Genomic DNA, 27,022 nt, shown 5'->3' on the forward strand with positions numbered 1-27,022 from the left:
TTTCACATCACTGGTGAATGATAAAAGAGAGGGAGTATGGTTTGACACCACTTTTAGCAATATTCCAGCAATATCACTGCGTGTGACACCAGAAATGTGCTTCATACCTTGTACCCATGTGGGGGAATGTAAATCGGGCCTTTGGTGCGACGATTGTGATTACTGAATACACTCTGTGGTCGTGAGGCACCATGAAAACTCAACTCAAAATGGGAGATCCAACCAATCAATATCTGTGCTCTCTACTTTCATAAAATCCAAATTTACTATTCAATGAAGGACACCAAAATATGAACACTTTTATTTCTGGTTCAACAACATCCTTCACTGAGGCTAAGTAATCCCAACATGGTATTTAACCTTTTATGGAGTATCTCAGATCTTCAGAGGTACTGTAAATCACAAAAATTTTGTGTCGTGATATTTTTGAAAGGAGCAACCAATGGATGTGTTTGCATCATGGCAATTTTGTGACGTACTTAAAGTTCTACCTAATGTAAATCCAATTACAAAGGTTGCCACTTATCTTGATGCGAGCTCAGTAGAGTATGATCATGTGTATCAAACTGTTGACAATGAAAACACGAAAGCTGCTGATCTCCAGATAAGTGTAATAAAACCTGTCCACACCTATTGAATGGTGTCAGGCTATCAAACAGTCTCCAAAGAAACAGAATGTGTGTTGAGTGGTTGTCACCTGTCTGACCTATCAGATGCACTAAGTAACTGTTGTTCACGTATCCATTGTGTGACATGTCAGTACTTTGGAAGCTGTCAAAACCAGCATCTATCCAATCCAGCAAGTTGTCAACAATGGCATATAAACTCAGTCCCATCTGTGGCTTGTACGTGTATCATCAGCTCCAGAATCCTGCACATTGTCTAAACTGAATTATATTCACTTCAGTCCTAGTGAGTACAGGTTCAGACAGCTTCCACTGTACTAATAACTCAACTGGTATTCCCCCAAGTTGTTGTCATTGCTTACTTGATGTATTGTTGAGATTGCTGATGATATGGTCTGGTGAATAATAAATTGTCTCAATTTTTGCAAAAATAGCACATTCACAAGAAATTTGTGATTTACAGTGTATCAGAGTGAAAGATCGGTTTCTGATGGTATTGCTTTTGTTGAAACATGTAGACTTTGGGATGGTGAAGAACCAATGAGTTGCATATTTCGACAACAAACAGGATCCATGTTTTGACAACCATTAATGACATGACTCAGGATTATTTCATCAGAAGATTGTGTGATGTGGATGCCTATTAGCAACACTGTGATGTGGTCAAAATACACATGAACATTCTGTGTGAACAGTTTTGGACCAGTGAGACCCCTACCCTGGCACTACCCTATCGATAATGGTCAATTCATCAGTGGATCTATGGCACTCGTCCTGTGAGATAGCAACCAATACCATGTGGAGGATCAAACTCAGGTTGTCCGTGCAGGATGATCACTTCTACCACTATGCCACCCCCTCACCTGTCTGTATGAGTGATAACAAGAATCTAAAGAAAGAAACTTAATGTTGAAAGATCACACAACATTTTGGACTGGTTTAAGATCAACTAACTATTCGCCACTGTAGGCAAGTTCTCTGATTCTGAAACATTCTTCCAGCCACTAACCATCAGTAAGGCTTTTATGTGGAGCAGATTCTGTCATATCATATGTCCAAGGAGGCTGAATCTGAAGACTCTACAGGAAGAGTGTACCCGAAGCCAAGAGAAGGTAACTCTACCCTCGCGAATCAAAAGGACACACAGTCTTCTTTATCTTTCAATACACCATAGGTCATGCTGGTGTGGCTGAGTCTTGTTTATTGCTCTATACTGATTAAAGCTTGGAATACATTCAAGTATCACAAACATGGCGAGTTGGTCATTATCTTGATGGCTCCAGTAAAATCAGCTGACACGATTATCTCCCTTTGTTCTTCAGATTCTTGACTTTTCTCAGCTCCCTCTAGCGGCTTCTTCTTGAAAAAGTGGGACGGATTGGGTGCAAATATGGCAGCTGTCACTACAGCATTGTGAACTGAAAACAATGGGAATATCAGACATAAGAAAGAGTGAGTGAGTGAGTTTTGTTTTACCGCACTGAGCAATATTCCGGCTATATGGTGGCGGTTTGTAAATAATCGAGTCTGGATGTGAAAATCCAGTGGTCAACAGCATGAGCATCGATCTGTGCAAATGGAAACCGATGACAAGTGTCAACCAAATTAGCAAGCCTGAGCACCCGATCCTATTACTCGCCTCTTACGACAGGCATAGTCGCCTTTTTTTGGCAAGCATGGAATGATGAAGGCCTATTCCATCCTGGACCTTCATGGGGCTCAGACATAAGAAAGTTCCAGGATATACTTATATATGAGTCTATCGCTTCAATCTTTAATGATAATTGTCTGTTGTTTCAGGTGGACTCTGCAATATTTCAGCTATATTGTGGCTGTCTGTTAATGATTGAGTTGGATCAGATGCCAACATCTTGGGTGTTAGTTCAAGTGAACGAAACAGAGATGGGAGATGAAATTTCAATAAGTCTGATTTCATTGCGTAGTATACGTTGATTCAAATCTTCAACAAAATCATGCAATGAAAATTCCCAAAGAAATATTTTAAGTCTATTCAAAACAGATAAAATAGGAAACCATGATAACAAATAAAACAGTATGACCAAGGACATTGTTTTTTAAGTTTATCGGTATTGATGCATTCTTCTAAGGTCTAGATTACAGAATGCAAGACACCTTCTGCCATCTTCAAAGCAAGAGAGTTAGCGTTTGATTAGGGTTAGGGTTAGGGTTTGGGTAAGGTTTAGGGTTGGATAAGATTTAGGGTTTGCGTTAGGGTAAAGGTGACGTCACACTAGGTGTCCAGTGTTCTGTAACCGTACCCATCTTAGTTCAGTTCATAACCTATAGTTCCCATGAAAGTTGACCCATGAAGGTCTGGGTTAGAACTGTTCTTCAGGAACACATGCTATTTGTAAGATGCGATTAACGGGATCAAGTTGTCAGGATTGCTGATATATTTGACACATGACATATATCCCAATTGCATAGATCAGTGCTCACTATGTTGATCACTGGATTGCCAGGCATGAACTGAGCATGGTATTAAAGAAAAACAACAAAAAAAACCTACTAAAGTCTCCACACAGATCCCTGTGTTTGGGAGTCGGTCAGCACTAACCTTTGATGGCTTCCCAGTAGTCACTCCGATCTCTCCTTGCAGAGGAGAACTTGAACTCATGGTGTGTCTTCCATATATAGATAAAGTGGTCCTCAGACCCACAGATGATGTGCTTACCACTCGGACTGAAAGGACAAACGGAATATATAGTTACTGGGAACAAAGAGTTCCAATTGAGCAAATTAATAGCATAATTACTCCACTTGGACTGAAAGGAGCAGATTAATAGAATAATTAGTGTATGGAACCACTGGGACTAAGGACAAACAGCTACTAAGAACAAAATGTTGAGTTTCACATTAGTGTATCTCAAGTTTGACATCCCATGGGGTGAGTGAGCATAGTTTTATGCCGCTTTTAGTAATATTCAAGCAATATCAGTGTGGGGTACAGAATGGACTTCATAGATTGTACTCGTGTGGGGAATCAAACCTGTGCCTTTAGCATGATGAGTGAACACCTTAACCACTAGGTTAATCCACCTCCTTTAACATCCCTAAAGTCCTAGAATAATCAGTCTGGGTAACCATTTGATTTCATGCCTACACATTCCTACACATTCAAACTTACAAATGAGTTATATATGTTACCACACTCCATCTTGGTATGGTAAATATAATGCTTTACTAATAAACACAGCATAAAGTAAGCCTTTGTTCCACAACCTACAGCAATTTATATCATTGAGCATTTTCTTCTCCCAAACAGTGTTTGAACACTGAAGTATTCCTGGAACATGTGGATTAATATATTATGCTGCACAAGGTCAGTGAATGTTACGGAAAACAATATTTGGCGGTGTGCCATAAATATTCCAATTTCTTCGTGTGTCTATGCACACAATCAATTAAAAACATACTGGGTTATGGTTTATTTTGGGTGTGTTTATCTGGACTGTCCTCATGATGTGATTCAAACCCTGTAGCAAGACAGACATTTTTACCAACCACGTACTTGGGCTCACATGTTTTGTGCAAGTAAGCACTACACTATCTTAAGTCTATGATGGAGGATGGGAGTTACACATTGTTGCAGTGCTAAGATCACTTTGTGCAAGTAAGCACTACACTATCTTAAGTCTATGATGGAGGATGGGAGTTACACATTGTTGCAGTGCTAAGATCACTTTGTGCAAGTAAGCACTACACTATCTTAAGTCTATGATGGAGGCTGGGAGTTACACATTGTTGCAGTGCTAAGATCACTTTGTGCAAGTAAGCACTACACTATCTTAAGTCTATGATGGAGGATGGGAGTTACACATTGTTGCAGTGCTAAGATCACTTTGTGCAAGTAAGCACTACACTATCTTAAGTCTATGATGGAGGATGGGAGTTACACATTGTTGCAGTGCTAAGATCACTTTGTGCAAGTAAGCACTACACTATCTTAAGTCTATGATGGAGGATGGGAGTTACACATTGTTGCAGTGCTAAGATCACTTTGTGCAAGTGCGCCCTGGCCCTCCCCTCCATCAAACATGCAGATCACAACAGTATCATGTATAAGAGCTCATCAGCATTACCTGAAACCAGCCTTTATCTGGCTGGAAGTGTTGGTCCCTCCCTTGTACTTGATAGACAGAGTCAGGTCGACCAGATCGTACAGCCGGATACGAGAATCATTTGATGTCACCAACATCTGAAGTACAGCGACATGAGATGGTCTGAACAAGTTGTTAACTGTTCTGTGGATTTTTCATCGTGCTGTGATTATGTTACATAGTTTCAGTTGTGACTCCTACAACATTTTAATTACCTCCGAAATTCCTACAACAGTTTAAGTATATTTTGAATAAAAATTGTTTTAGTAGTATATACGATGGGTGTATGATATAAAACCTGCTATAAAGCTTTATTTCTTAATAAATCTTAACAGTGGCTTTTGCGCCATATCTCCTGCAGGGAACTGCCTGGCCAAGAGGCCAAGAGGCCAAGAGAAGGTAACTCTAATCTTGCAAATCACCTCCATGCTGGTCATGATCAGACAGAATGTGTCAAGATGGGTAGCCATACCACAAGGAATTGCAGTAATTTTTGCAATTTGATTTATGCAACTAACGGAATTGGTAACTTATAACATTTCTTTGTTGTTTGTTAGTTTCAAACTGTTTTCATCTTATCACATTGAAGATAGCCATGTCCAGATTACAAAGCACTGCTGTCACAGCAAGTCAATTGACGGGACAGTTATCTTAGTCTGTAATCCATAACTGAGTAAGTTTGGATTATAAAGCAAGCTATAAATGATAAAATTAAGAAGAATTTTGCTGGAACTCGGGGAGTAGCCTGGTTTATGGAGAAAAAAGGTTTACTATGAGTCTAGATCAGACAGACTCTAAAAAGAAACCTCCACGCATTTAGTAGCTTAAAGTATCTGGTATTTACCTTGGATTCCCCTGGCACTGGCTCTATCCCTGTGACTTTGTGACCTCGTGCATTACGGCCTCTTGTTGACCGGACATGGATCTGAGTGAAGTACTTCAGTTGCTGCAGTGGAAGGTGATGAATTACAAGTGTTTGCCACATATATGTCCCCTGCCACTTAAGAACAACGAAATATTGATAACACTGACCTATAAAATAAGGTCAAGGTCACCAAAACTGACTGGTGTCAACATAATCCCTCAATGTGTGCTATCACCAATTTTTAGATGTTAGGTACAATAGTTCAAGAGATATTTTGTTAACAAGAATCTGAAAAGTGGCCAAAGTGTCGTGGTGACCTTGAAAATAAGGTCAAGGTAACCCAAACTAAGTGGTGTCGGCATAATCCTGAAATGTAGGCTGTCACCAAATTTGATGATATTGGGTTTGACAGTTCACAAGATATCGTGTTAACAAGACACCGCTGGATACATAGTTATAGTTCCCCGCTCCATGTTATCGGTGGGAAACTATAATAATTTTACAGTAAATGGACATTGTCACCTCTGCATTATGAGACCACTGTATACACCTTCAGTGACATCACTCCATTGTCTCACCAGGCTCTCCTGTTACAGAAACTCTCTCCACTGACAACCACCCTGTGCTTACCTCTGTGGTGTAGAAGATACACTTCCCATCGTATGTCCCCACCACTGCATATTTGCCGTTCTGACAGAAGTTGGCGGTGGTGATGAGATTAGCTGATCCAGACACTTCATTCCACAGTGTTACCTTCTTGTCAGGAATGTTCCACAGTCGTAGCTTGCCATCCAGTGACCCGCTTAAGAAATAGCGGTCATCCTGGAATATATAAAACAAAGGACCAAATCTAAGCGAAATTGTTCTGGAATAAATAAAACAATACAGAAGTGCATAACAATAGAATGCAGTATCAAACACATCATGTGAGACCATCCATGAATATATCAGTTCCAAACATGAGCGGTACACCACCTTCAAGTAAGCGAGTTTCGTTCTATGCTGCTTTTAGCAATATTCCAGCACTATCAAAGCGGGGAAACCACATGGGCTTCACACAATGAGGGGATTTGAACATGACAAACAAATCTTCTAAACACAAGGCTACACCATCGCCCTAGACCACCTTGGAAATAACATGGCTCCAAACAGATGTGTGAGACTGTCCTTGTATGGTATACTCGTATTTCATAAATATTTGTTTCACAATGTAATGAGCAATGTTCCAGTGAGACAGACCACCAAGACAGATTGTGAAGGAAGCAGGAGCACAAACACAGATGTGTGGAGGGACAATGTGGAATCGCTTCACTGTACATTCTATATCAGGCAGCAGTATGCGCACAGCTAAGGGAGACAACTGACAATTTTACCATATCTTCACTTAATTCTGGTGAGGGGAAAATGTACCATGATCATGTTGATTCACTGATTAATTAATTGATAGATTCAGTGAGTGAGTGAGTGAGTGGTTACAAAATCCATAAACCATTTATTGGCATTGTTATAAATGAAACTTCACTGAAACTACTCCCTTTGACATTCAGTTAGTTTTAAGGTGTTCATTGAGTTTTATGCCACATTCACAAATATTTCAGCAACGGTAGTGATCCGTAAATAATTAAGTCTGGACAAGACAATTCGGTGTTCAACAATATCAGCATCAATCTGTGCAACTGGGAAATGATGACGTGTGAACCAAGTCAGCAAGCCTGACAACCTGATTCTGTTAGTCGACTCTTACAACAAGCACAGTCACCTATTGTGGCAAGCATGGGGTGCTGAAGACCTCTTCTTGCAGATCTTGAAGCATGAAGCTCAGACAAAGAACTAGTCTGGAATAATGATATCACTGTTTGTATGCAACAGAAACATACCAGAATGACAAACTTCCCACTTGGTGGGTGATAGTAGTTTCCTGCAGGTAATCACACATAGTAACAGTATGATGACACGATACCACTCAATTCATCAAGGATCACTGAACATGTATTTGTAAGATGAGTACTCACCCTGGGATGAAACACAATAGCTGTGACAAAGTCTATGTGTTGGAAGGTACACAGGCATTCTCTTCGTGAGATGTGCCAGAGTCGAACTGTCTTGTCCATTGAGGAGGACAAGATGAAGTAATTCTGGAATGAAAAGAAACGAAAACAATAATGACAGAGATATGGCTTCTGGGAGCACAATTTATAAAGATTAATCAATATTTTAGCCAAGTCATGACTATACTTCATGATTAAATTTGTACCAGGCACTCAAATGTTTGGTGGTACACCTTGGATAATGATTCAGTTTTCATTTTAATCATTACTAGTTAGGTAAGCCAAGATGCTTGAATCTGGTCAGAGTGAGTGAGTGTGGTTTTAGGCCGCTTGAGGCATTTTCCCAGTAATAGTCCTGCAGGGGAGAACACAAGTGGGCTTCACACATTTTGCCCATGTGGGAAATTGAACTCAGGTCTTGGGCATGACAAGCCAATGCTTTAATCTCTAGGCTACCCCATTGCTCAAATCCTGTCAGATGTGTAAGTTAGTACTTACCTTTGACCATGACACATCGAGTAGGTCAGCACTGTGGCCCCTATACGTACAGAAAGGCTTCTTTGAGAAGGGACCATGTTCCTCGTCGTCATCTGGATGGTAGGTTGACTGCAAGTTGTAGAACAAGAGAAACACATGACATCACCTAGTTCATAAGAAGTTTCCTCAGAGATCCTACATAAAAATTAAAACCTGCAAGCATCTGGCCTTACTGTGTAATAAAAAACTTTAAGTTTCTTCTCAAAGTGGTTGGTATACAAGGCTCATAACAAAACAGGAGAAAACATTTTTATTACGACACATGCAGTGTAAATGTTTGCCCCTGACACGATTGAGAGAGAGTGGGGCAGTTTTGCACAGCTGTTAGCAATATTCCAGCAATATCATGGCGGGGCACACACGAAATGGGCCTCACACACTGTACCCATCATCCTCTCTAGGGTATACATTCCAGTAAATCTTTACTATTCACTGGATGCTCAGACAGACAGACAGATTGACAGACAGATAGACAGAGACAGACAGAGAGACAGACAACAGACAGACGGACAGAGACAGACAGAGATACTGACAGACAGGCAGACAGACAGACAGACAGACAGACAGACAGACAGACAGACAGACAGACAGACAGACAGACAGACAGACACCAACTGATGACAAAGTGACTTATGAAATACACATTGCCACAAATGCCACGTTTATTATGCTGTACCTACCCCTGGTCCCAGTGATGAAGCTTCTGATCCCAGAGTGTTGAGACTCTCCTGTGAGTGAGCTGGTGTGATGTTGGCTACCACAGAGAGAGATATAGTCACATCATCAGTAAGCAACTCCACTCATGGTTTTGATATAACAAGAAAATTAGCAACATCAACGCTGAGAAACAGAAGATGCCAGTCAGGCAACTCCCAAAATTTCACAAATATGCACCAAGGATATCCCACCAAAGAACCAATATATTACCTCAGCAAATACCTGAAAAACAGCCCTACTGAAAACCAAATAAGGGAAAATTTCAACGTCAACATGATATCATTAATCCATGGGTCCCTGCAATGTGCCATCATATCTGTGATGTGTTGTAGACAACTGAAGGTGATTTGATACAACACACTTGTTACTCTGGATAAAGCTGCATACAATAATGTAACAAATAATGTAAAATTCACAGTCTTGTATAAGCAGAACAGGAATAGATATTTAGCATTAAAAAGCAGTGTCATCACATCTGTAACAATATTTCCTTTAATTGTAAATACAAATGATTATGATGTCCCGAAAACAGTTCTAAACCTCTATGATTGGTCTTCCCAATTAGGACATCCTGACATTTCCACAGCTTCACATCTTAGTTTTGAAATACACTGGTCCTTAACTTTTTATTCTAGGCATATAAACGTTTGTTACTCTGGATAAAGCTGCAAACAATATCATAACAGTGTCATACAAATGAGTCCCAAGGAGTTTCTACTGCAGCACTTGTCTAGAGACCAAGATTCCTCACCGTTTAACATAAGGGTTACAACTTCACTGATACAAGTAGTGCATCCAGATACAGGTCCCTTATCAAACATTAACATATACACATACCATCACTATACCGCTGTCGTATATCGTCAAAGTAGCTGTAGGCACTTCTTAACACCCAGATTCTTAACACACAGTCCTGGCCTCCAGTTGCCTGAAGATAGACAGAAAGTTGCCATGCTTAACAGAACATAATAACATGGAGAATGCATGTCTAAGAGTCATAGTTAGTTTGACAAAGCAGTTAGATGAGAAGATAGACAGAAAGTTGTCATGCATACCAGAATATATTGATAACATTACTTGTTTCCTTTCCATTGATGTTTTTAGAATGCATGTCCATGAATTGGGAAAGGCAGGGGCCATGAGACATTTTGCACATTAGAATGAAAAATGGCCCTTTAAAATTTGGAAGTCTATTGATACAAAGACAGCAGCCCATTCAAAATTCAGGAAATGGCTAATAATTCTGAAAATGGTCCATTGTTCTCTTTCCCAATCCCTGCATGTCTAAAAGTCCACAGTTACTTGGAGACAGTATTTCAAGAGATAGATTTCAAGATTACATGTATCATGGCAAGCTGGGGTTCACAAAATATTCTGATCCAGACAACACATGACTCCAAGTAACATACATGACCCTATCAACCAAGCATTACTTTCAAGACCCAGTTAAATGGGTGGGACATCAGGAGTGAGTGAGTTTAGTTTTACGCCACTTTTTTTTTATACTCAAGCATTATCACAGCAGGGGACACTAGAAATGGGCTTCACATATTGTGCCCAAGTAGAGAATTAAGCCTGGGTCTTCAGTGAGATGAGCAAACACATCAACCACTTAAACCCTAGGCAGTCTGAACCACTGACTTAGGTGATTACATACTCATGATGTCTCACAGACTAGCATCATATAGCTGTTACACTGCAGTTTGTTTTTTAAAAAAACAACAAATTCACACACATATCATACTGCAGTAATATGGACAAAAATAAATACTAGCAGTAAGATATTGTTCTCTGAGGACCAAAGAGTTTTTCACTGAATATCTGATTTTAAGGTTTACATACCAACAATCTCCCACAAGGAGAGAACTTCATGGTCCATATAGCACCCTGAAATAAGAGATATATCATACTGCAGCCTGTTTGATAACATCCTTATGACATATAAACAAGAACTCGATCACAATATTAGTCATGCAAATTCAAAATATTTAACCTCATGTAAAGACAGACTAGTGTAAAAATCCAGGTCGATCAATATTTCAGTTTAGGTAGAAAGTCAGAAGTGATGTACATGTCAGACACGATCAATATTTCAGTTTGGGGAGAAAGTCAGAAGTGATGTACATGTCAGACACAATCAATATTTCAGTTTGGGGAGAAAGTCAGAAGTGATGTACATGTCAGACACAAACAATATTTCTGTTTGAGGAGGTCAGAAGTGACGTACATGTCAGACACGATCAATATTTCAGTTTAGGGAAAAAGTTAGAAGTGATGTACATGTCAGACATGAACAATATTTCAGTTTGAGAAGAAAGTCAGAAGTGACGTACGTGTCAGACATGATCAATATTTCAGTTTGGGGAGAAAGTCAGAAGTGACGTACATGTCAGACACGAACAATATTTCAGTTTAGGGAAAAAGTTAGAAGTGATGTACATGTCAGACATGAACAATATTTCAGTTTGAGGATGTCAGAAGTGACGTACGTGTCAGACATGATCAATATTTCAGTTTGGGGAGAAAGTCAGAAGTGACGTACATGTCAGACACGAACAATATTTCAGTTTAGGGAAAAAGTTAGAAGTGATGTACATGTCAGACACGAACAATATTTCAGTTTGAGGATGTCAGAAGTGACGTACATGTCAGACATGATCAATATTTCAGTTTGGGGAGAAAGTCAGAAATGACGTACATGTCAGACACTAACCACGTACATTAAACACATGAGTATTGGTACAGAGGTGACAATTCCAAAACAAACACGCATAAACCTGTCAATCACAGGTTCTGGTCTGCCGAAGAAAAGCAGCTATGCACAAGTGTATTCATACATTCGCTCCCAACAATGATGCCCTAAATTACCCCTTGAAGACAGTACTGTATGTGTCATGAATATCACAAGGCAAGGAAAGCCTGAATCATGTGTTGAAGCTTTAGCAGTCAGCAGCATTATACTATGAACAGGTGCTCCTTTCACAGAGCAACCTTTACTCAGGTTAACCTTAACTCCTATTCTCTAACACTGAACAAAGGCTAACTTAGACTAAGATAACCTTAGTGCAATGTTAAAGAATGGGAGTTAAGGTTAACCTTAGTAAAGGTTGCTTTGTGACAGGAGCCCCAGGCAAGGAACACTACAAGACATGGTGGCTGGTGGCCTGATTCAACTCTTGTAGTTGTCAACTGCTCAATGCTATGAACAAACAAGAACACCACAACACACCTGAGTAACTGGTGGCCTGAACAAAGATAATTACAGGCAACTATAGTAGTCGACAGCTGTCTACTATCCTGACTGTATGTTCTACAAAATGCCTTACACTGTGTTCCCCACTGAGGTCTTGCATCACACGAGGCTGGGAGAAGTCGAATGGCCCTTTGTTGCTTCTGGATGCCTTTATCTGGAAAATGACCAAGGAGAAGTCTAATAATATGTAATCTGTGTACTGTCTTAATACTGCTAGCAAGCCTCGGAAACAGTTTCAAATTTCACTTGCTTACACATGCAAAATGTTACATGAATTAAGTTGAGCCAAGAGCTTGAGTCATGTATTCCAATAAAGAGCCATTCATATCTTACAATCTTGATCCATGACATATTTCATTGTATTTTTGATGGTCCTTCTTATCTAAAGAAACGGGTGGCGAGCAAACTCGAACCAAACACCAGGCATGTCTATTCCAGAGAACAAGAACTTGAAAAGTGAGGTACCTGTTCTTGGCTCTAGTAGGGGTGGTCTCACAAGACAAAATGAGTTTTTTGTTTTGTAAATATTTTATTGAAAAATACAGGTGCAAATTCCACAGGATCTAAAATGGACATTTTAATGCTTACATGTACTCCAAGGAAAAAAGAATTCAGGTATAGGCTCGGGATATTTCAGAACCTTCATCCTTAACAATATTTGTGAAAATGCATTCAAGAGGGTGGAGTTTGTGCTGTTGCAACATTTAAGGCAGCATAATCACTAGACAATTCTAAACAAATAAAATCAAGACAACTCAAACACAGGCAGTTTATTCACATCACTATGGCCATACCTTAAAGATCTGATCATCTGAAGGGAAGTCTGCTTCAATTCCAGCTTCATCACCATACAAAGCTACAACGGAAGCCACGAGTCAATGAATTCAATAGTCTGCATAAATAATGTACATGATTTGAACAACTGTAGACTACAAGCGATCACAACTGACAACCCACATTGGATTTCATAAAAGAACAAGGATGATTACACACACTCCTTCCCCATTCAAACAGTAAATCCTATCCATAACAAAATCGTAATTATACTTATCAGTTACACAAAACTTACTTTCCAGATGAGACGAACCCTAGTCAGGGGGTGATAACTCTCATTTGCATTAATTCTTGCCAGGTGTTGAGTTTTCATAATGCAATTGAAATTATTAGAGTGACAGAGTGAGTTGAGTTTTACTCCGCTTTTAGCAATATTCCAGCAACATCACGGCTGGGCACACAAGAAATGGGCCTCACATTTCATACCCATATGAGATTGAGATTGACTAGAAGCTGTATGTCACTAATATGTTGCTGAGGGTCTAGTTCATAACAAGGGCATTATGTTAATAAAGTTATCATATAGCAAAGTGAGGCAAGTTTTATTAAATGATAGTCAAGAGATACACCTCTGTCAACATTCGCCTGCTTGTTTGTAATCTACACAGCAGAGCTTGTATACGTTCAAGTTTGGACTTCATAAACCAGTGAGTGATGTCAAAAACACTCTACACATGGATTACTGTCTCATGCATGCTGGCTCTGATCAGATCAAATGGTGTGGACAGATTTGACAAGCACTTAAGTGCTAGGTATTTGGTCCTCATATTGAACACCACCAAAGAATCGCATTAACCCTTACGTTACATGTTTTCAGCTTGAGAAGTAAACATGCTCAATGCCTGGACGTTTCATTTATAGCTTGTCAAGGTCAGCTCACTAAGAACAGTATTCATGCTCTGTGGACAATAGTCAGGCATTTTCTTGGCTTGAAATTATCAACCAGTCAGTGCTGCCTTAAGGCTGATACGATGGTCCTGCATTAAGAATGATATGAAAACTAGCACCCTTCAGTATCATACTGGACCATATGGACTATATTTAAGTGTCATATGAAAGAAGCAGCTGATTGATAATACACCGAAGTAACACTGAAGTATCATACTGGACCATATGGACTATATTTAAGTGTCATATGAAAGAAGCAGCTGATTGATAATACACCGAAGTAACACTGAAGTATCATACTGGACCATATGGACTATATTTAAGTGTCATATGAAAGAAGCAGCTGATTGATAATACACTGAAGTAACACTGAAGTATCATACTGGACCATATGGACTATATTTAAGTGTCATATGAAAGAAGCAGCTGATTGATAATACACCGAAGTAACACTGAAGTATCATACTGGACCATATGGACTATATTTAAGTGTCATATGAAAGAAGCAGCTGATTGATAATACACCGAAGTAACACTGAAGTATCATACTGGACCATATGGACTATATTTAAGTGTCATATGAAAGAAGCAGCTGATTGATAATACACCGAAGTAACACTGAAGTATCATACTGGACCATATGGACTATATTTAAGTGTCATATGAAAGAAGCAGCTGATTGATAATACACTGAAGTAACACTGAAGTATCATACTGGACCATATGGACTATATTTAAGTGTCATATGAAAGAAGCAGCTGATTGATAATACACTGAAGTAACACTGAAGTATCATACTGGACCATATGGACTATATTTAAGTGTCATATGAAAGAAGCAGCTGATTGATAATACACCGAAGTAACACTGAAGTATCATACTGGACCATATGGACTATATTTAAGTGTCATATGAAAGAAGCAGCTGATTGATAATACACCGAAGTAACACTGAAGTATCATACTGGACCATATGGACTATATTTAAGTGTCATATGAAAGAAGCAGCTGATTGATAATACACCGAAGTAACACTGAAGTATCATACTGGACCATATGGACTATATTTAAGTGTCATATGAAAGAAGCAGCTGATTGATAATACACTGAAGTAACACTGAAGTATCATACTGGACCATATGGACTATATTTAAGTGTCATATGAAAGAAGCAGCTGATTGATAATACACCGAAGTAACACTGAAGTATCATACTGGACCATATGGACTATATTTAAGTGTCATATGAAAGAAGCAGCTGATTGATAATACACTGAAGTAACACTGAAGTATCATACTGGACCATATGGACTATATTTAAGTGTCATATGAAAGAAGCAGCTGATTGATAATACACCGAAGTAACACTGAAGTATCACTGAAGTACCTTCTCTATACCACTTACCATGATCTGCAGCAGACTTGACTTTACTGATGGTCTTTCCGAACAGCCGCCTCAGCTTCTTCCTGCAACATCACAAGGTCATCACAAGGTCAGCACCTTTTCCATCTTAAGATTATTCTCAACCAGGTTTTGTTCAATATTTGCTTGCCAAAAAACAACTTTACCATCACTGTTTGACAGTGAGTGAGTGGTTTTAAACCAGTTTTAGCAATATTCCAGGAATAAGGAACACCAGAAATGGGCTTCACACATTGTAACCATGTAAGGAATCGAACCTGAGTCTTTCTTTCCTTTTTCTTTCAAGACACAATCATTTCCTAATTTTACATTCTATTTTATAAATATATGACAAGGAGTGAGTGAGTGAGTGAGTGAGTGAGTGAGTGAGTGAGTGAGTGAGTGAGTGACCTATCAGCAGTGGTTCAACCATATCATACCTCTCTTGATTGGACAAAGCACAAGTTCCACTGATGGTAATACATAGCATGAAACGTACTGTAAACTAACTATCATGGAGAAATATTGCAATTCAGTAAAAGCCTTACGTTTTCCTCCGAGCTCCCTGGCCAAGTTGTGCCACAGACCCGACCTGGGACAGTCTGTCATCCTCATCGGACTGTGTGCCTGCATTGTGACCATCACTGAAACATGCAACCACAGCATACAAGACAGGTGCTTTTCCATGGGAATATTCACAACTGGAATCTAATAATGATGTTTACCTTTTCTTTCATTTAGAAATACTCCATTAAAACGTTTGAGATTGCCCATCTTCCTTTCAAAATATTATGCATATTCTTTAAATTTTTGTCAAACACTGGCCCTTAGATTTTCCAGAAAAGTCAATGAGAGGCATTTGCCATGTCGCTTTGGGTCATTTCTGACTTAAAGTGTGTCAGGTTTGTTCAACCCTAATCAAATCTGCTTCTGTCCTGGAAGTACAAATGGGTCCTCCACCATCAGTTAGATGATTAGTTCCTGGAATACAGTATCTACTTCTACTGCCAGACTTACGTGCTGAATTCTTTAGTTCTTTGAACTATATGAAGGTCAAGGGGATTCAGACATTTTGGTAGGTGTTCCTCAGCTTGGTTGAGCGGGATTGTCTCCCCTGTGTCGAGATTCTTCACCATCACCAGTGCCAGGATTTCCTGCAGGTCAGAGAGGGAGGATTCAAAACCCATGAACATCTTAACCACTCACAAAACAAATACTTCAGTGATTGATAGAACTGGGAAACTAACAGCTGTTCATGTTGTTATTGTACTACTAAAACATGCAGGTGAAGAGCTGTGTGTTAAAATTCACACATACCATTACACTTTAACAAACAAAAGAATTGGGACAAGGCTCATTAATGGCCGAGACCACAGCTCCTAACATAAGTTGAACAATAAAATAAAGATTATTCTCGACAAATTTACAAGATTTGGCATCGCCCTTTACCTATATACAGTGTAGCCATTAAAAAACATGCAATACATCATTGTAAAGGCATTGGTTGAACAAATTTGATTTGGAACACTTTCACAGGTTGAAGAGATGTAATTCGTAAAAAATAAGAAACATAGGAGTTCTTTGACTTCTTCTGACTTGATATAATCAGTGAACAACAAACAGGACAGACATGCCCAAAGTTTGATTGTGTTAATATGCTCAAATCCCAAAGGGCATACAAAAACATTTTTATGACTGCCCCAAGGTACACTTTGGATAATGTGCATGTCTATCTTGCATCGTATCTCCTTGTCCATGCTAGTTGTCATGCTACATCTGTTCTGTCCCTCAAGGTAATATGCACAGGAAAAAGGTAGATAAGTATTACACTGTTTTTGGCAATATTCACAAAATGCCATTGTATCCGACATGGGTTCTAAATAATGGATCTGGAGGAGAAATCAAACCTGTTCTTTTGTGTTATAAGCTTTTACCACTCAGCTACCCCACTAGTGAAAGAGTGAGTTTGGCTTTGTGCTGCTTCTAGCAACATTCCAGCAATATCATGGCAGGCGACACCTGAAATGGACTTCACATGTATCCATGTGGGGAATCGAATCCATGTTTTCTGTGTAATGAATGAACACTTTAACCACAAGGCTATCCCACTGCTCCACTACCCACCATTGACTATTTAAATCCGTTATTTACCCCAAACAACAATAGTACTTACATCATCAGTGAGAGGCGTGCCCGAGGAAGAACGAGGCCTGCCTCCTGTTGGCTGTTCCGGAGAGGATGGGTGATCTCTGGGACTATCTTTCTTACTTTCTGATAACTTCTGACGTCTGACTCTGTCTGATTTCTTCTTCTTGCCTTTGTTTTCATCGTCACTGTCCCCGAACATTTCCTCATCAGTGGCTTCATGGACGGAGAAAACCGGGACGTCATCAGGCATTTCCACATCCGACTTCACTGCATCAAGCTCCGCATCCTGATGGGTTCATAAAAGGATCCAAGGTATCACATTCAGTTTTGAACCACAAACATAGTGACATCTGGGATAATGATGTGTCATCATCCTTGTCATATGGATTTTCAGATTCACATAAAACCACTGTGAATGTGTAATCACCATAACACATAAATAACTGTGAAACATCTCACTAACCTTTGTAAGAATTCATCTCAAAGTCAAATACCAGCCATAACTCAAGCATGCACAATGTCTGTGTAACACAACACACCTTGACATAGAAGTAAACACTGCCACGCTAAAATGAACCACGTCCCAAAACACATATTCCAATGATACTGACACTTGGCAGTAATTTTACAGCCACTTCATTCAGGGTACCAAAGGGACATTGGTTTCAAGTTACTGGTTTAATGAAAATGTCTTTCCATGGATGGAAGTCATTGGAATAACTATATATTTTGGTGTAGAAAACCTGTCTTTGGGAGAATCCACATGGACGATGGAGAAGTCCATAAGTATGGGACAGGGTACTACTGAAGCTCTACTACAAATGTCTTCTAACATTGTTTAGGTTTTGACCATGCATATTGTATATAAATCTTTAAATTCTTACCTCAGCCAAAATGTGTCGCGCACCCTTGTCTCTGATCATATGACGTAGATCTAGAGACTGTTCATCTTGTGAAGTGCGACCGGTGATGTTGGCAGGGGCGGGTAACTCGAGACTGTTAGCGCCGGATGACCCACTTGTGCTGCTCTGTCAGAAGAAAAATAGTGCCACAGCACTGTAGTGCATGCCAGATATAGCAAACAACTTAACAATCAAAATAAGACAACCACTTACTAAGTTTGTCAGTGGTTGGAAGAAGAATGTGAAGTCTCAACATTATTTTCCAGTGTTCACACAGCCATGGCTTACAAATGGCTTAACTCCCCCTACTTACATCCATGTGCCCTATAAATTCAGTTGCAGACAGAAAGATTCAGTTAGAGAATTCATGAACCAAACAAAGTGCTCAACCACTTAATAAACAGAACATGCAAATTCAATCAAATCAAACAGCAAAGATTTTCTCCTAATCTCTAGATACTTTTACAACAAATACAGTGTGCATAGCATGAGCAGACTCAAAAAGGTCAATTAAGTTAGTTAAAGGTCACATGCAACACAACTTTGTAGATTCTGGCACCTTTCGGTATGCACTTACCGAAACAAATCATAAAAAATGCCAATTCAACCTATAAAGTTGAAAAAAACGTGATGAAAAAAAAAGCCCGCGAACGTTTCACTAAATTCCCCCCAGCGCTGGTTTCAACAGCTGTGCTGCGCTGCGTCCATAACTCATGTGCAGTGAACAGGTTCGAGGAGCTTGAAACAGTATGCATGCCCAGCGTCTCAGGTCGTGAGCAGTAGTCTAATCTTGGTTGTGTACACAAACAAGTAAATAATCTACTTGTTACGTAAAAAAACTTGTTGATTGTGGTAAGCAGTCTCTGTCACAGAGAAAGCTCAGTGTCTGGTTTATTCACACCTATATGTCTGTCTGCCTGTCTGCTAAAGACAGCATGCACTACACAGCTTCAATCATTGACCACATGCATTTTGAACTTAACACCTATCAGACTATAAAGAAAATAAGTTGATTTATGACTCGTGCACCCGAGTCCCGTGTCTGCCACATTATGTAATTAGGCACGTGTGATACACATGACATGTTTTTATGTCTGTGGGTTGCAAACAAACTACTTTAATTTTTTTTCGGATGATTGGATCTGATGGAAACTGGTGCAAACTCTTGTCAGTTTCAAATCCTGCTTTGTACTTGGACGAATGACAGATTCCAGCCTCGCAGTAGTTTACCATCTCTACTGACATGATTTTTTATTGGATCGAGTGCAAATTCAGAGAACATGTATTTTCCAAACCCAAAATCTCTATATACATTCTTCATGGATAACGACTTCTTTTAGTTTATATGATTTTGTTTGACAACAGTATATGAATCCACACTGAAACGGCGCATCAAGTACACAAAAAGAAGTTGTTATGCATAAAGAATCTTACTTTCTTCTGACTGGCCATACTTCTAAAATGCCCATCAAACAGATCATCTTTCTGTACACACAATGAACCCTCAGCATATCAGCAAATGAAACAGCCAATCGGAAGCCGTCATTACACTTGAGTGCATATCCACCTGCTATGACTGGGTTCGGTCTCTGGGGAAGTAAGCCCAAGTACAAAATATTGCACTTTTGACACAGATCTCTCCACAAACAAAAATCTGCATAAAATACAGATATTTGACCTGCAGTGTATACGCTTTAGGGCTCTCTGTTGACATGGTTACCATTAGCTAATATATCCGCAAGATGACAACCTTGAATATTGCCCAAAACACTAATTTCAGCGACTGTTTACTCACCCTTGTCATGGTTGCAACATGCATCGTGTGCACCAGGAAGCCATCTTACATTAAATAGCATTCAGAATCGATCGGGTATGAACCTTTAAAACGTTCAAAAGGTATGTGAGAATATCCACTTTCGCGATTTGATAAGTTGTGTTCTGATTGGTCAATCTCAAAGGTTACCTGACGCAACCTCCCAAACGGTTTTGTTGGACTCAGTAGTGGAGTGTAAAGAAAAGTACTGAGGCTAAGTTTACTTAGACTGCACAGAATCTATGCCACAAATTCAATCAAATCAAACAGCAAAGATTTTTTCACAATCCCCAGGTACTTAAACAACAAATATATTGTCCACAGCATGAGCAGACGCAAAAGGTCAGCTAAGTCAGTCAACAAAGATACTGCTACTTACAAATAAGTGTTGCTAACATAAGCCTCAGCTGTCATGTAATATGATGCATTAATATTCCAGTCATCTTGGGTACAAAAATTCAAACAACACTTTGGTATACCATTCAGTACAATTAACTGCTATTTACAGCTCAACTTGAACAATTTCAATGCATGATTCAATACTGGAGTTAGTGGGTTTAGTTTTTCATTGCTTCTAACAAAATATACTAGCAATATCATGGCGGGGGACACCAAAACACCACATTGTACCCATGTGGGGAATTGAACCCAGGCCTTTGGTGTGACGAGGGATTGCTTTAACCCCTCCACCACTTCAAACTAAATCATGAACTGTGATAATAACAATTAACATGAAACTTAGGGTAAAAATTCTGAAACTACAGTTCGTTTGGCTCAAAAGCGGACCGATGAATTGCTGTCTAGCTTTAAAACTAATAAACGTAACATACTCAGTGAAACGCTGATCATAATCAGAACATCATACCAACTGTGTGAGGTTTTAGCAGAATATTTTTACTTAAAATTAAAAAAGTTCTTTAACAAATTATCATTAAAATATTGACACAGTTCACTATTTGTTACGAGGGAGGAGTACAAAGAAAGGAACAGCCATGTGTTTCGGAAATCATGGAGATAGCACAGGTTAACGAATAAATAACTTTCTAGGCACTTTTGCACGTGCTTCTAAAACACCTGGCTATGCTTTTCCCTGCCCTCCTCCCTCGTACTAAATAGTGAACTGTCTCAATATTTTAATGACAGTTTGTTAAATAACTTTTTTATTATTAGGACAAAAATTCTGCAGAAACCTCACTGAGCTGGTATGATGTTCTGATTATGATCACTGTTTCATTGAGTATGTCATGTTGAATAGTTTTTGAGTTACACTGCAATTCATTGGTCTGCTTTTGAGCCAAAATGGACTATACTGACACAGAAAACAGAAACTCACATCAGCTCTTCCTGATTTCTTCCTCCGAGGTGGTGCCACTGGCTGAGACAATGTATTTGGTGGGGTCCTTGTTTTGGTGCTCTTAATGATATCTGGTTCATCCCCAGATAACTGACTATCCTTTATCACATCATCCACCACTTGCAATGTCTCAATCTCACAGGAATTATTATCATCACTGAGATCTGAGTCTAGCGTTTTCACACACGTTTCCTTCACAGGATGAAACACATTTATATTTTGTTGCAGGGTAGTAAGTTTCGATTCAGACTGTTCTCTCTGAATCACTAATACAGAAGTGTCCTTAGGTAAGTCTCCCCATGATCCTGAACGTTGACGTCTGCTATGAACAAGCATGGTGGATTTTTCTTTTGAACTATTCTCCATTTTTTCAATAGTGTTCGATTTTTTGGATGTAGGTGAACCCTTATTGCTCTTCACAGGGCTGTCCACGTTTTCATCCACAACGTCGTCTTCCTGTGAGGAATCCTGGGAAGATTTCCCCGGAGTACTTTCAACACCTATCATTTCACGCATCTCCTCCAGTTTTCGTCGGCGCATTTCAGCTTCAATAACTTTCTGTTTCTGGATCTGCAATCAAATGAAAAGCAAGGCTCAGTTTGGTTTGGTTTGTTGTTTACACTGCAGTTCAGCAATATTCCAGCTATATGGCAACAGTCTGTAAATAATGAAGTCTGGAACAGACAATCCAGAGATCAGCAGCATGAGCATTGATCTATGCAGTTGGGATGCAATGACATGTGCCAACCAAGTGATAGAGCCTGACCCTTCAACAATTTTGGTCCCTTTTTAGGACAAGCACGGGATGCTGCAGACCATGAGTGTTTGAACTGTACCCATGATTTTGCACTGAGAGTCACTGACAAAGTATTGCAGACTAAGTCACCAGAGATACACAGTGAAGGGTACTGGCCTTTGTATGGCTATTTATCGCAATAACGACTCAAGCATTGTGAGACTCACCCTATGATATTGCACACATTTTTTCATTTCTTCCAAACATGAATAAATACATCCCATGCTTTTGACTAGTCTGTAGTCATTTGCAGGTGTGTCTATGGCATGAATAACAGACACATATACAGGAAGATTGACGCAAACTTACTTTCCAATGACAGGAATCAGAGAATACTTTCTGAATTTCATAATTTTGACTTCTCACTCAGTATTGAGATATTACAATAATAAATTGTGACAAAAGTCAAAATTACAACTCAAAAGTGACAACATGTAAGGACAATATTAATAGGTATACAATGAAATTTTACTGAAAGTGGCAATCAGTCACTACACTTACAGCGCTCTTCTTCTCCTCTTCCTCCTTCTTCCTCTGCAGCTCAAGAAGTCGAGCCTGCAGTGCTTCATCTTCACGGCGACGTCTACAATGTACAAAGTATATACATATAATCAGTTCGAACCTTAGCGCCAAATATAGTTGTAGAATGTGTAAGAGGAGAAGGAGAGTTGGTGGGTTGATCCATCTCCACTATGAGTGAGCGAGTGAGTGAGTGAGTGAGTGAGTGAGTGCGTGAGTGCGTGGGTGCATGGGTGCGTGGGTGGGTGAGTGAGTGAGTGAGTGAGTGAGTGAGTGAGTGAGTGAGATGCCATTCCAGCAACACAGCGATGGACACCAGACATGGGCTTTGCACATTATACTCATGTGTTGAATCAAACCCAGGTTTTTGAGGCAATAAATGAACACTTTAAACACTAGACATGCTAATATAATAACTAACTTCATGGTCATGTAGAAAGAAATTGTACTTCGTTCATATGAGGAAATACAAGTAAGAAAAGTTCATCCTTAGTTTCATTTTTTTGACTGAAAACATATCACAAATACATGAATTACGGTTAACACTTAAGAACATAGAAAAAAACACAAGTTTGAAGAAAATAACATGTTTTTCACTTTGCCTACCTGGACCAGTTAGCTTAGAATAGTGGACCAGTTAGCTCAGAATCCTGGACCAGTTAGCTTAGAATCCTGGACCAGTTAGCATAGAATCCTGGACACGTCCCTGAACTGAAAGTATGAGCAACATCTAGGTTTTGAAACGTTTGCACAGATCAAAACTAAATACATACCTTTCTTCTGCCGCCTTCTTCAGGTCCAGGAGCCTTTTCTCCTCCTCTTCAATTTCAGATAACTATAAAATATAGTTTTAATCACCTATCAATACAATGTTTGTAAATTCAATCCTTAGTCAGCAATATACAAGCAAACACACGATTAAAAGAATCAAGTCATGACAAACAAATGCCTTAATGGTTGACATCATGAGCAGATGGAGGTGTCAGTAGCATAGGAACAAGTCACTTCAACATGTACAAGTGAGTGAGTGAGTTGGGCTTTATATCCAGCAACATCATGGAAGGGAACACAAGAAATGGGCTTCGCACATTGTACCCATGTAGGAATTGAACCTGGGTCTTTGGTGTAACAAGCAAATGCTTCAACCATTAGGCTACTCCACCATCCCTAAATAATTCAATATAAAGAAAGTAATTAAATGTGATCCATAGTCTTCATGTGGTCCTTGAATTACAACATAGTACAATAGTATACCATCGACAACATGGATAAGCCCAAATAGGCAAAGAGATATTAACTACTCACTGTAGCCTGCACTTCATCTGTAGTGATATTTTGTGGTGTATCAGTTTGAAATGATCTGCAAGGAAAAGCAGGATGTTACTTACATCAATATATAACGGTATTGCACACTTTTCACAATGACAAAAATTGATAAAATGTCTTCATGAATTCAGTTAAGTAGGTCCATCAAGAACTGTTCAGGGTATCAGACTGAAATGAGATCACAAGCGCTTTCTGAGTCAAACCATAGTCTGCACCTATATCACTTGCAAATAAATAGACAGTTCGTACGAAATCATTACTTATGACCAACAGTTCAATGGTTGCATCATGCTCATATACTCATTTGAAAGTAACTTACATATGCCCTGATTTCATTAGCTAACAGCACACAGATTACCACTACATTGCATTTTTGCCATAATTGCTGGTGATGGAAGAGCACTGTGTATGAGTGAGTGAGTCCAGTTTTAAGCCTGTTTTAGCAACATTCCAGCAATAATATCATGGTAGGGGACACCAGAAATGGGTTCCACACATTGTACTCATGTGAGGAACTGAACCCTGGTCTTTGGCGTGATGGGGAAAGGCTGTAACCACCAAGTTACCCCGGGATGGAGAATATATCCCACCCGATAGTGTCATCCTGCATTACCTGATACGCATGCTCTACAAGCAGAGAAACCTTGTCCGTCAATGATCAAGGTTAAAAAGCAATAAATACTTATGTGATATATATTGTACACAAAAAGAAATGCCCAAACCCAACCCCTTAGATCACATTAGCTGTCTCTACAACACAAGCAAACTGTAGTGTAAATTGGGTTGCGCAGCATACAGAATAATGACAAGTCTTCTAATATGCAAGCGAAGCAAGCAATAGTTGGCAATGTACTTCCCTCGCTTCAGATTGAAAAATATTTTTCATGTCAAAATAAAATATCGCCACAATCAAAGGTACACTCCCATTTCCTCACCTGGTTATGCTCTCACATTTCCTATCCCCTTTTCAATAATTATTCATGAGAAATATGTTTTACTCAACATTTTAAGCGCCACACGTAGTATTCAGATCATTCTTCGCCTCCATTACCCCTGCCTGCTTCCATTTGAACAGATTGATGGAACAAGAATAAGTAGAAATTAAAATGAAATAACACTTTGCCAGATTTTATCATGAAGGTGAAAATGTACAGTTATATTTTGTCAGTATCATCTGCATGGTATCTGTCGAGTCCATATAACAGAGACAGAAAATGTAGGTCAGTTCAGAGTTTAGTGATTGAGTGTTAGCTACATGGGTCTGTTTAGACAAATTAAATTGTGCTCTTTTTATGGACTGAATTGTAATGTCATAGATTCACAACACAGCCAGATTGATTTTCATTCAACTCTCATCATTTATTAAATTTCATGTCAACACACTAATGGTCAGATGACATCCGCCCTCGGAAGTACAAGCGCAAGCACTACAGCTAGGTGTTGGCGATAACTGGTACGTGGTGATAACTGGTCACTAGCCAGTACTGTGCTAGGAACTGCCATTTTGAAACTTGTTAAGACTCTCATAGCGAAAACATTGTATTTGTAATCCTTTCAGAAGTAGGTATTAAAATCTGCTTTGAAAGATGACAGTTCATGAAAGACTAATCCCTGAATCCATCCAAGTGTTTGTCACAATCTCTTGTTATCTGCCCCTAATTGCTACTGTCATAAAATATTGGTAATACTTCTGTGTTAAATCTGAGCTCATACTTTGGAAGATATATTAGTTGTGAATTTGCCTACAGCAATATATGATTTTTTCAGTAGATACGACTGGAGAGATAAAAGCAGTTATACACACATGCTATCATATCATTACTGATGTGTAATAATCTTGAACACTTTGGTAAACATTTTCAACATCTTAAGTTGATCCAAATTATGTTGCAGCAGCGAACACCAAAACAGTGTTTAAGTGACATATTCCCTATCTCTTACTTACATTACAAACCTGTTATTGACACAATCAATGAATAGATATTAATTAGCCGACCATTTTGGCATTTTGCAAAGACTAAAACTGACATAAGGAATACTGCACTTTACTGGATTAATTAGCGCTCCCCAAAACACCCTTGGTGGAAAGAGTTCTGTTCGTATCCCACACTTTTTACATAGAATATTTCCACCTTCCCCGGTGTAATATTCTAACAATGAAATAAATTCATTGATTGCTTTTTATAACTGTTCTAGTTGAAACTGTTCTACTTGAATGTATATTTAGGGATGCATGTCAGTTTGTGATTCTGGCTTTTGATTGAGGTGGGGCTACGGGAGGAACTCTTATCCACCTTACCCTAGATCGTAAAAGGTACCTAACACTAACCCCAAAGCCTACGGATCGTACAGCGTTCCCAAACCTAACCCTAAGGATCGTAAAGGTTGCTGAGCCCGGTAAACTGCATTCTAGCCGAAAATATTGTCAACTGTGACCTGAGAATTTGTCGAGGCTGTCTCTTACAGACTCTAAAGTTACAGGTGATGTTTGCTGATGATGTTGCTACAGGACCACCCATAAATACCTGATTAAAAATGGGTAAACATGTAGACAAATCTTACTGGTATGGCGTAGCATCTGGCGCATCGAAAAACTCATCAGGTTCGCTGTCAGAAGCCATTATGTTCCAATAATTTTGTTACTCCGTGTGTACCACATTAGCTCATAAAACAATAATAAACAAACACATCTTCATCCTCCGTGGGCGGCCATTTTGACATTCCACGAAGACGAGTTTTCTCGAGAAAAACAAAAACGCCTCTTTTTCAGTCAAAATTATTCGACATAATTTCATATATAATTAATTAACTAGCCTTACATTCAAATATCATTTATGTCGCGATCACATTATTACAAAGTCAAAAGTAAGAATTT

At 39.2% G+C, this 27,022-nt stretch overlaps 1 protein-coding gene across 2 annotated transcripts; it reads right to left on the reverse strand.

Moving 5' to 3' along the window:
* Nucleotides 1-1,781: 1,781 nt before the first annotated feature.
* On the reverse strand, nt 1,782-26,879 carry LOC137281641 (WD repeat-containing protein 44-like). Of its 2 annotated transcripts, none has more exons than XM_067813013.1 (22): nt 26,710-26,879; nt 24,127-24,181; nt 23,595-23,656; nt 22,804-22,885; nt 21,486-22,076; nt 18,322-18,465; nt 17,463-17,723; nt 16,307-16,443; nt 15,838-15,933; nt 15,293-15,354; nt 12,962-13,023; nt 12,241-12,321; nt 10,757-10,801; nt 9,752-9,842; nt 8,878-8,951; nt 8,159-8,266; nt 7,625-7,747; nt 6,243-6,434; nt 5,592-5,693; nt 4,730-4,845; nt 3,205-3,329; nt 1,782-2,044 (listed from the first exon to the last, which is right to left on the reverse strand). In XM_067813013.1, the coding sequence occupies exons 1-22, from the start codon at nt 26,766-26,768 to the stop codon at nt 1,869-1,871; spliced, it is 2,844 nt and encodes a 947-aa protein (XP_067669114.1). In that variant the 5' UTR covers nt 26,769-26,879; the 3' UTR covers nt 1,782-1,868. The 2 variants fall into 2 exon arrangements, with proteins under 2 accessions (XP_067669114.1, XP_067669115.1); XM_067813014.1 differs by having other exon boundaries at nt 23,428-23,656; nt 26,710-26,870.
* Nucleotides 26,880-27,022: the final 143 nt, after the last annotated feature.

The sequence above is a fragment of the Haliotis asinina genome, chromosome 4, assembly GCF_037392515.1.
Source record: "Haliotis asinina isolate JCU_RB_2024 chromosome 4, JCU_Hal_asi_v2, whole genome shotgun sequence".
NCBI lineage: Eukaryota > Metazoa > Mollusca > Gastropoda > Lepetellida > Haliotidae > Haliotis > Haliotis asinina.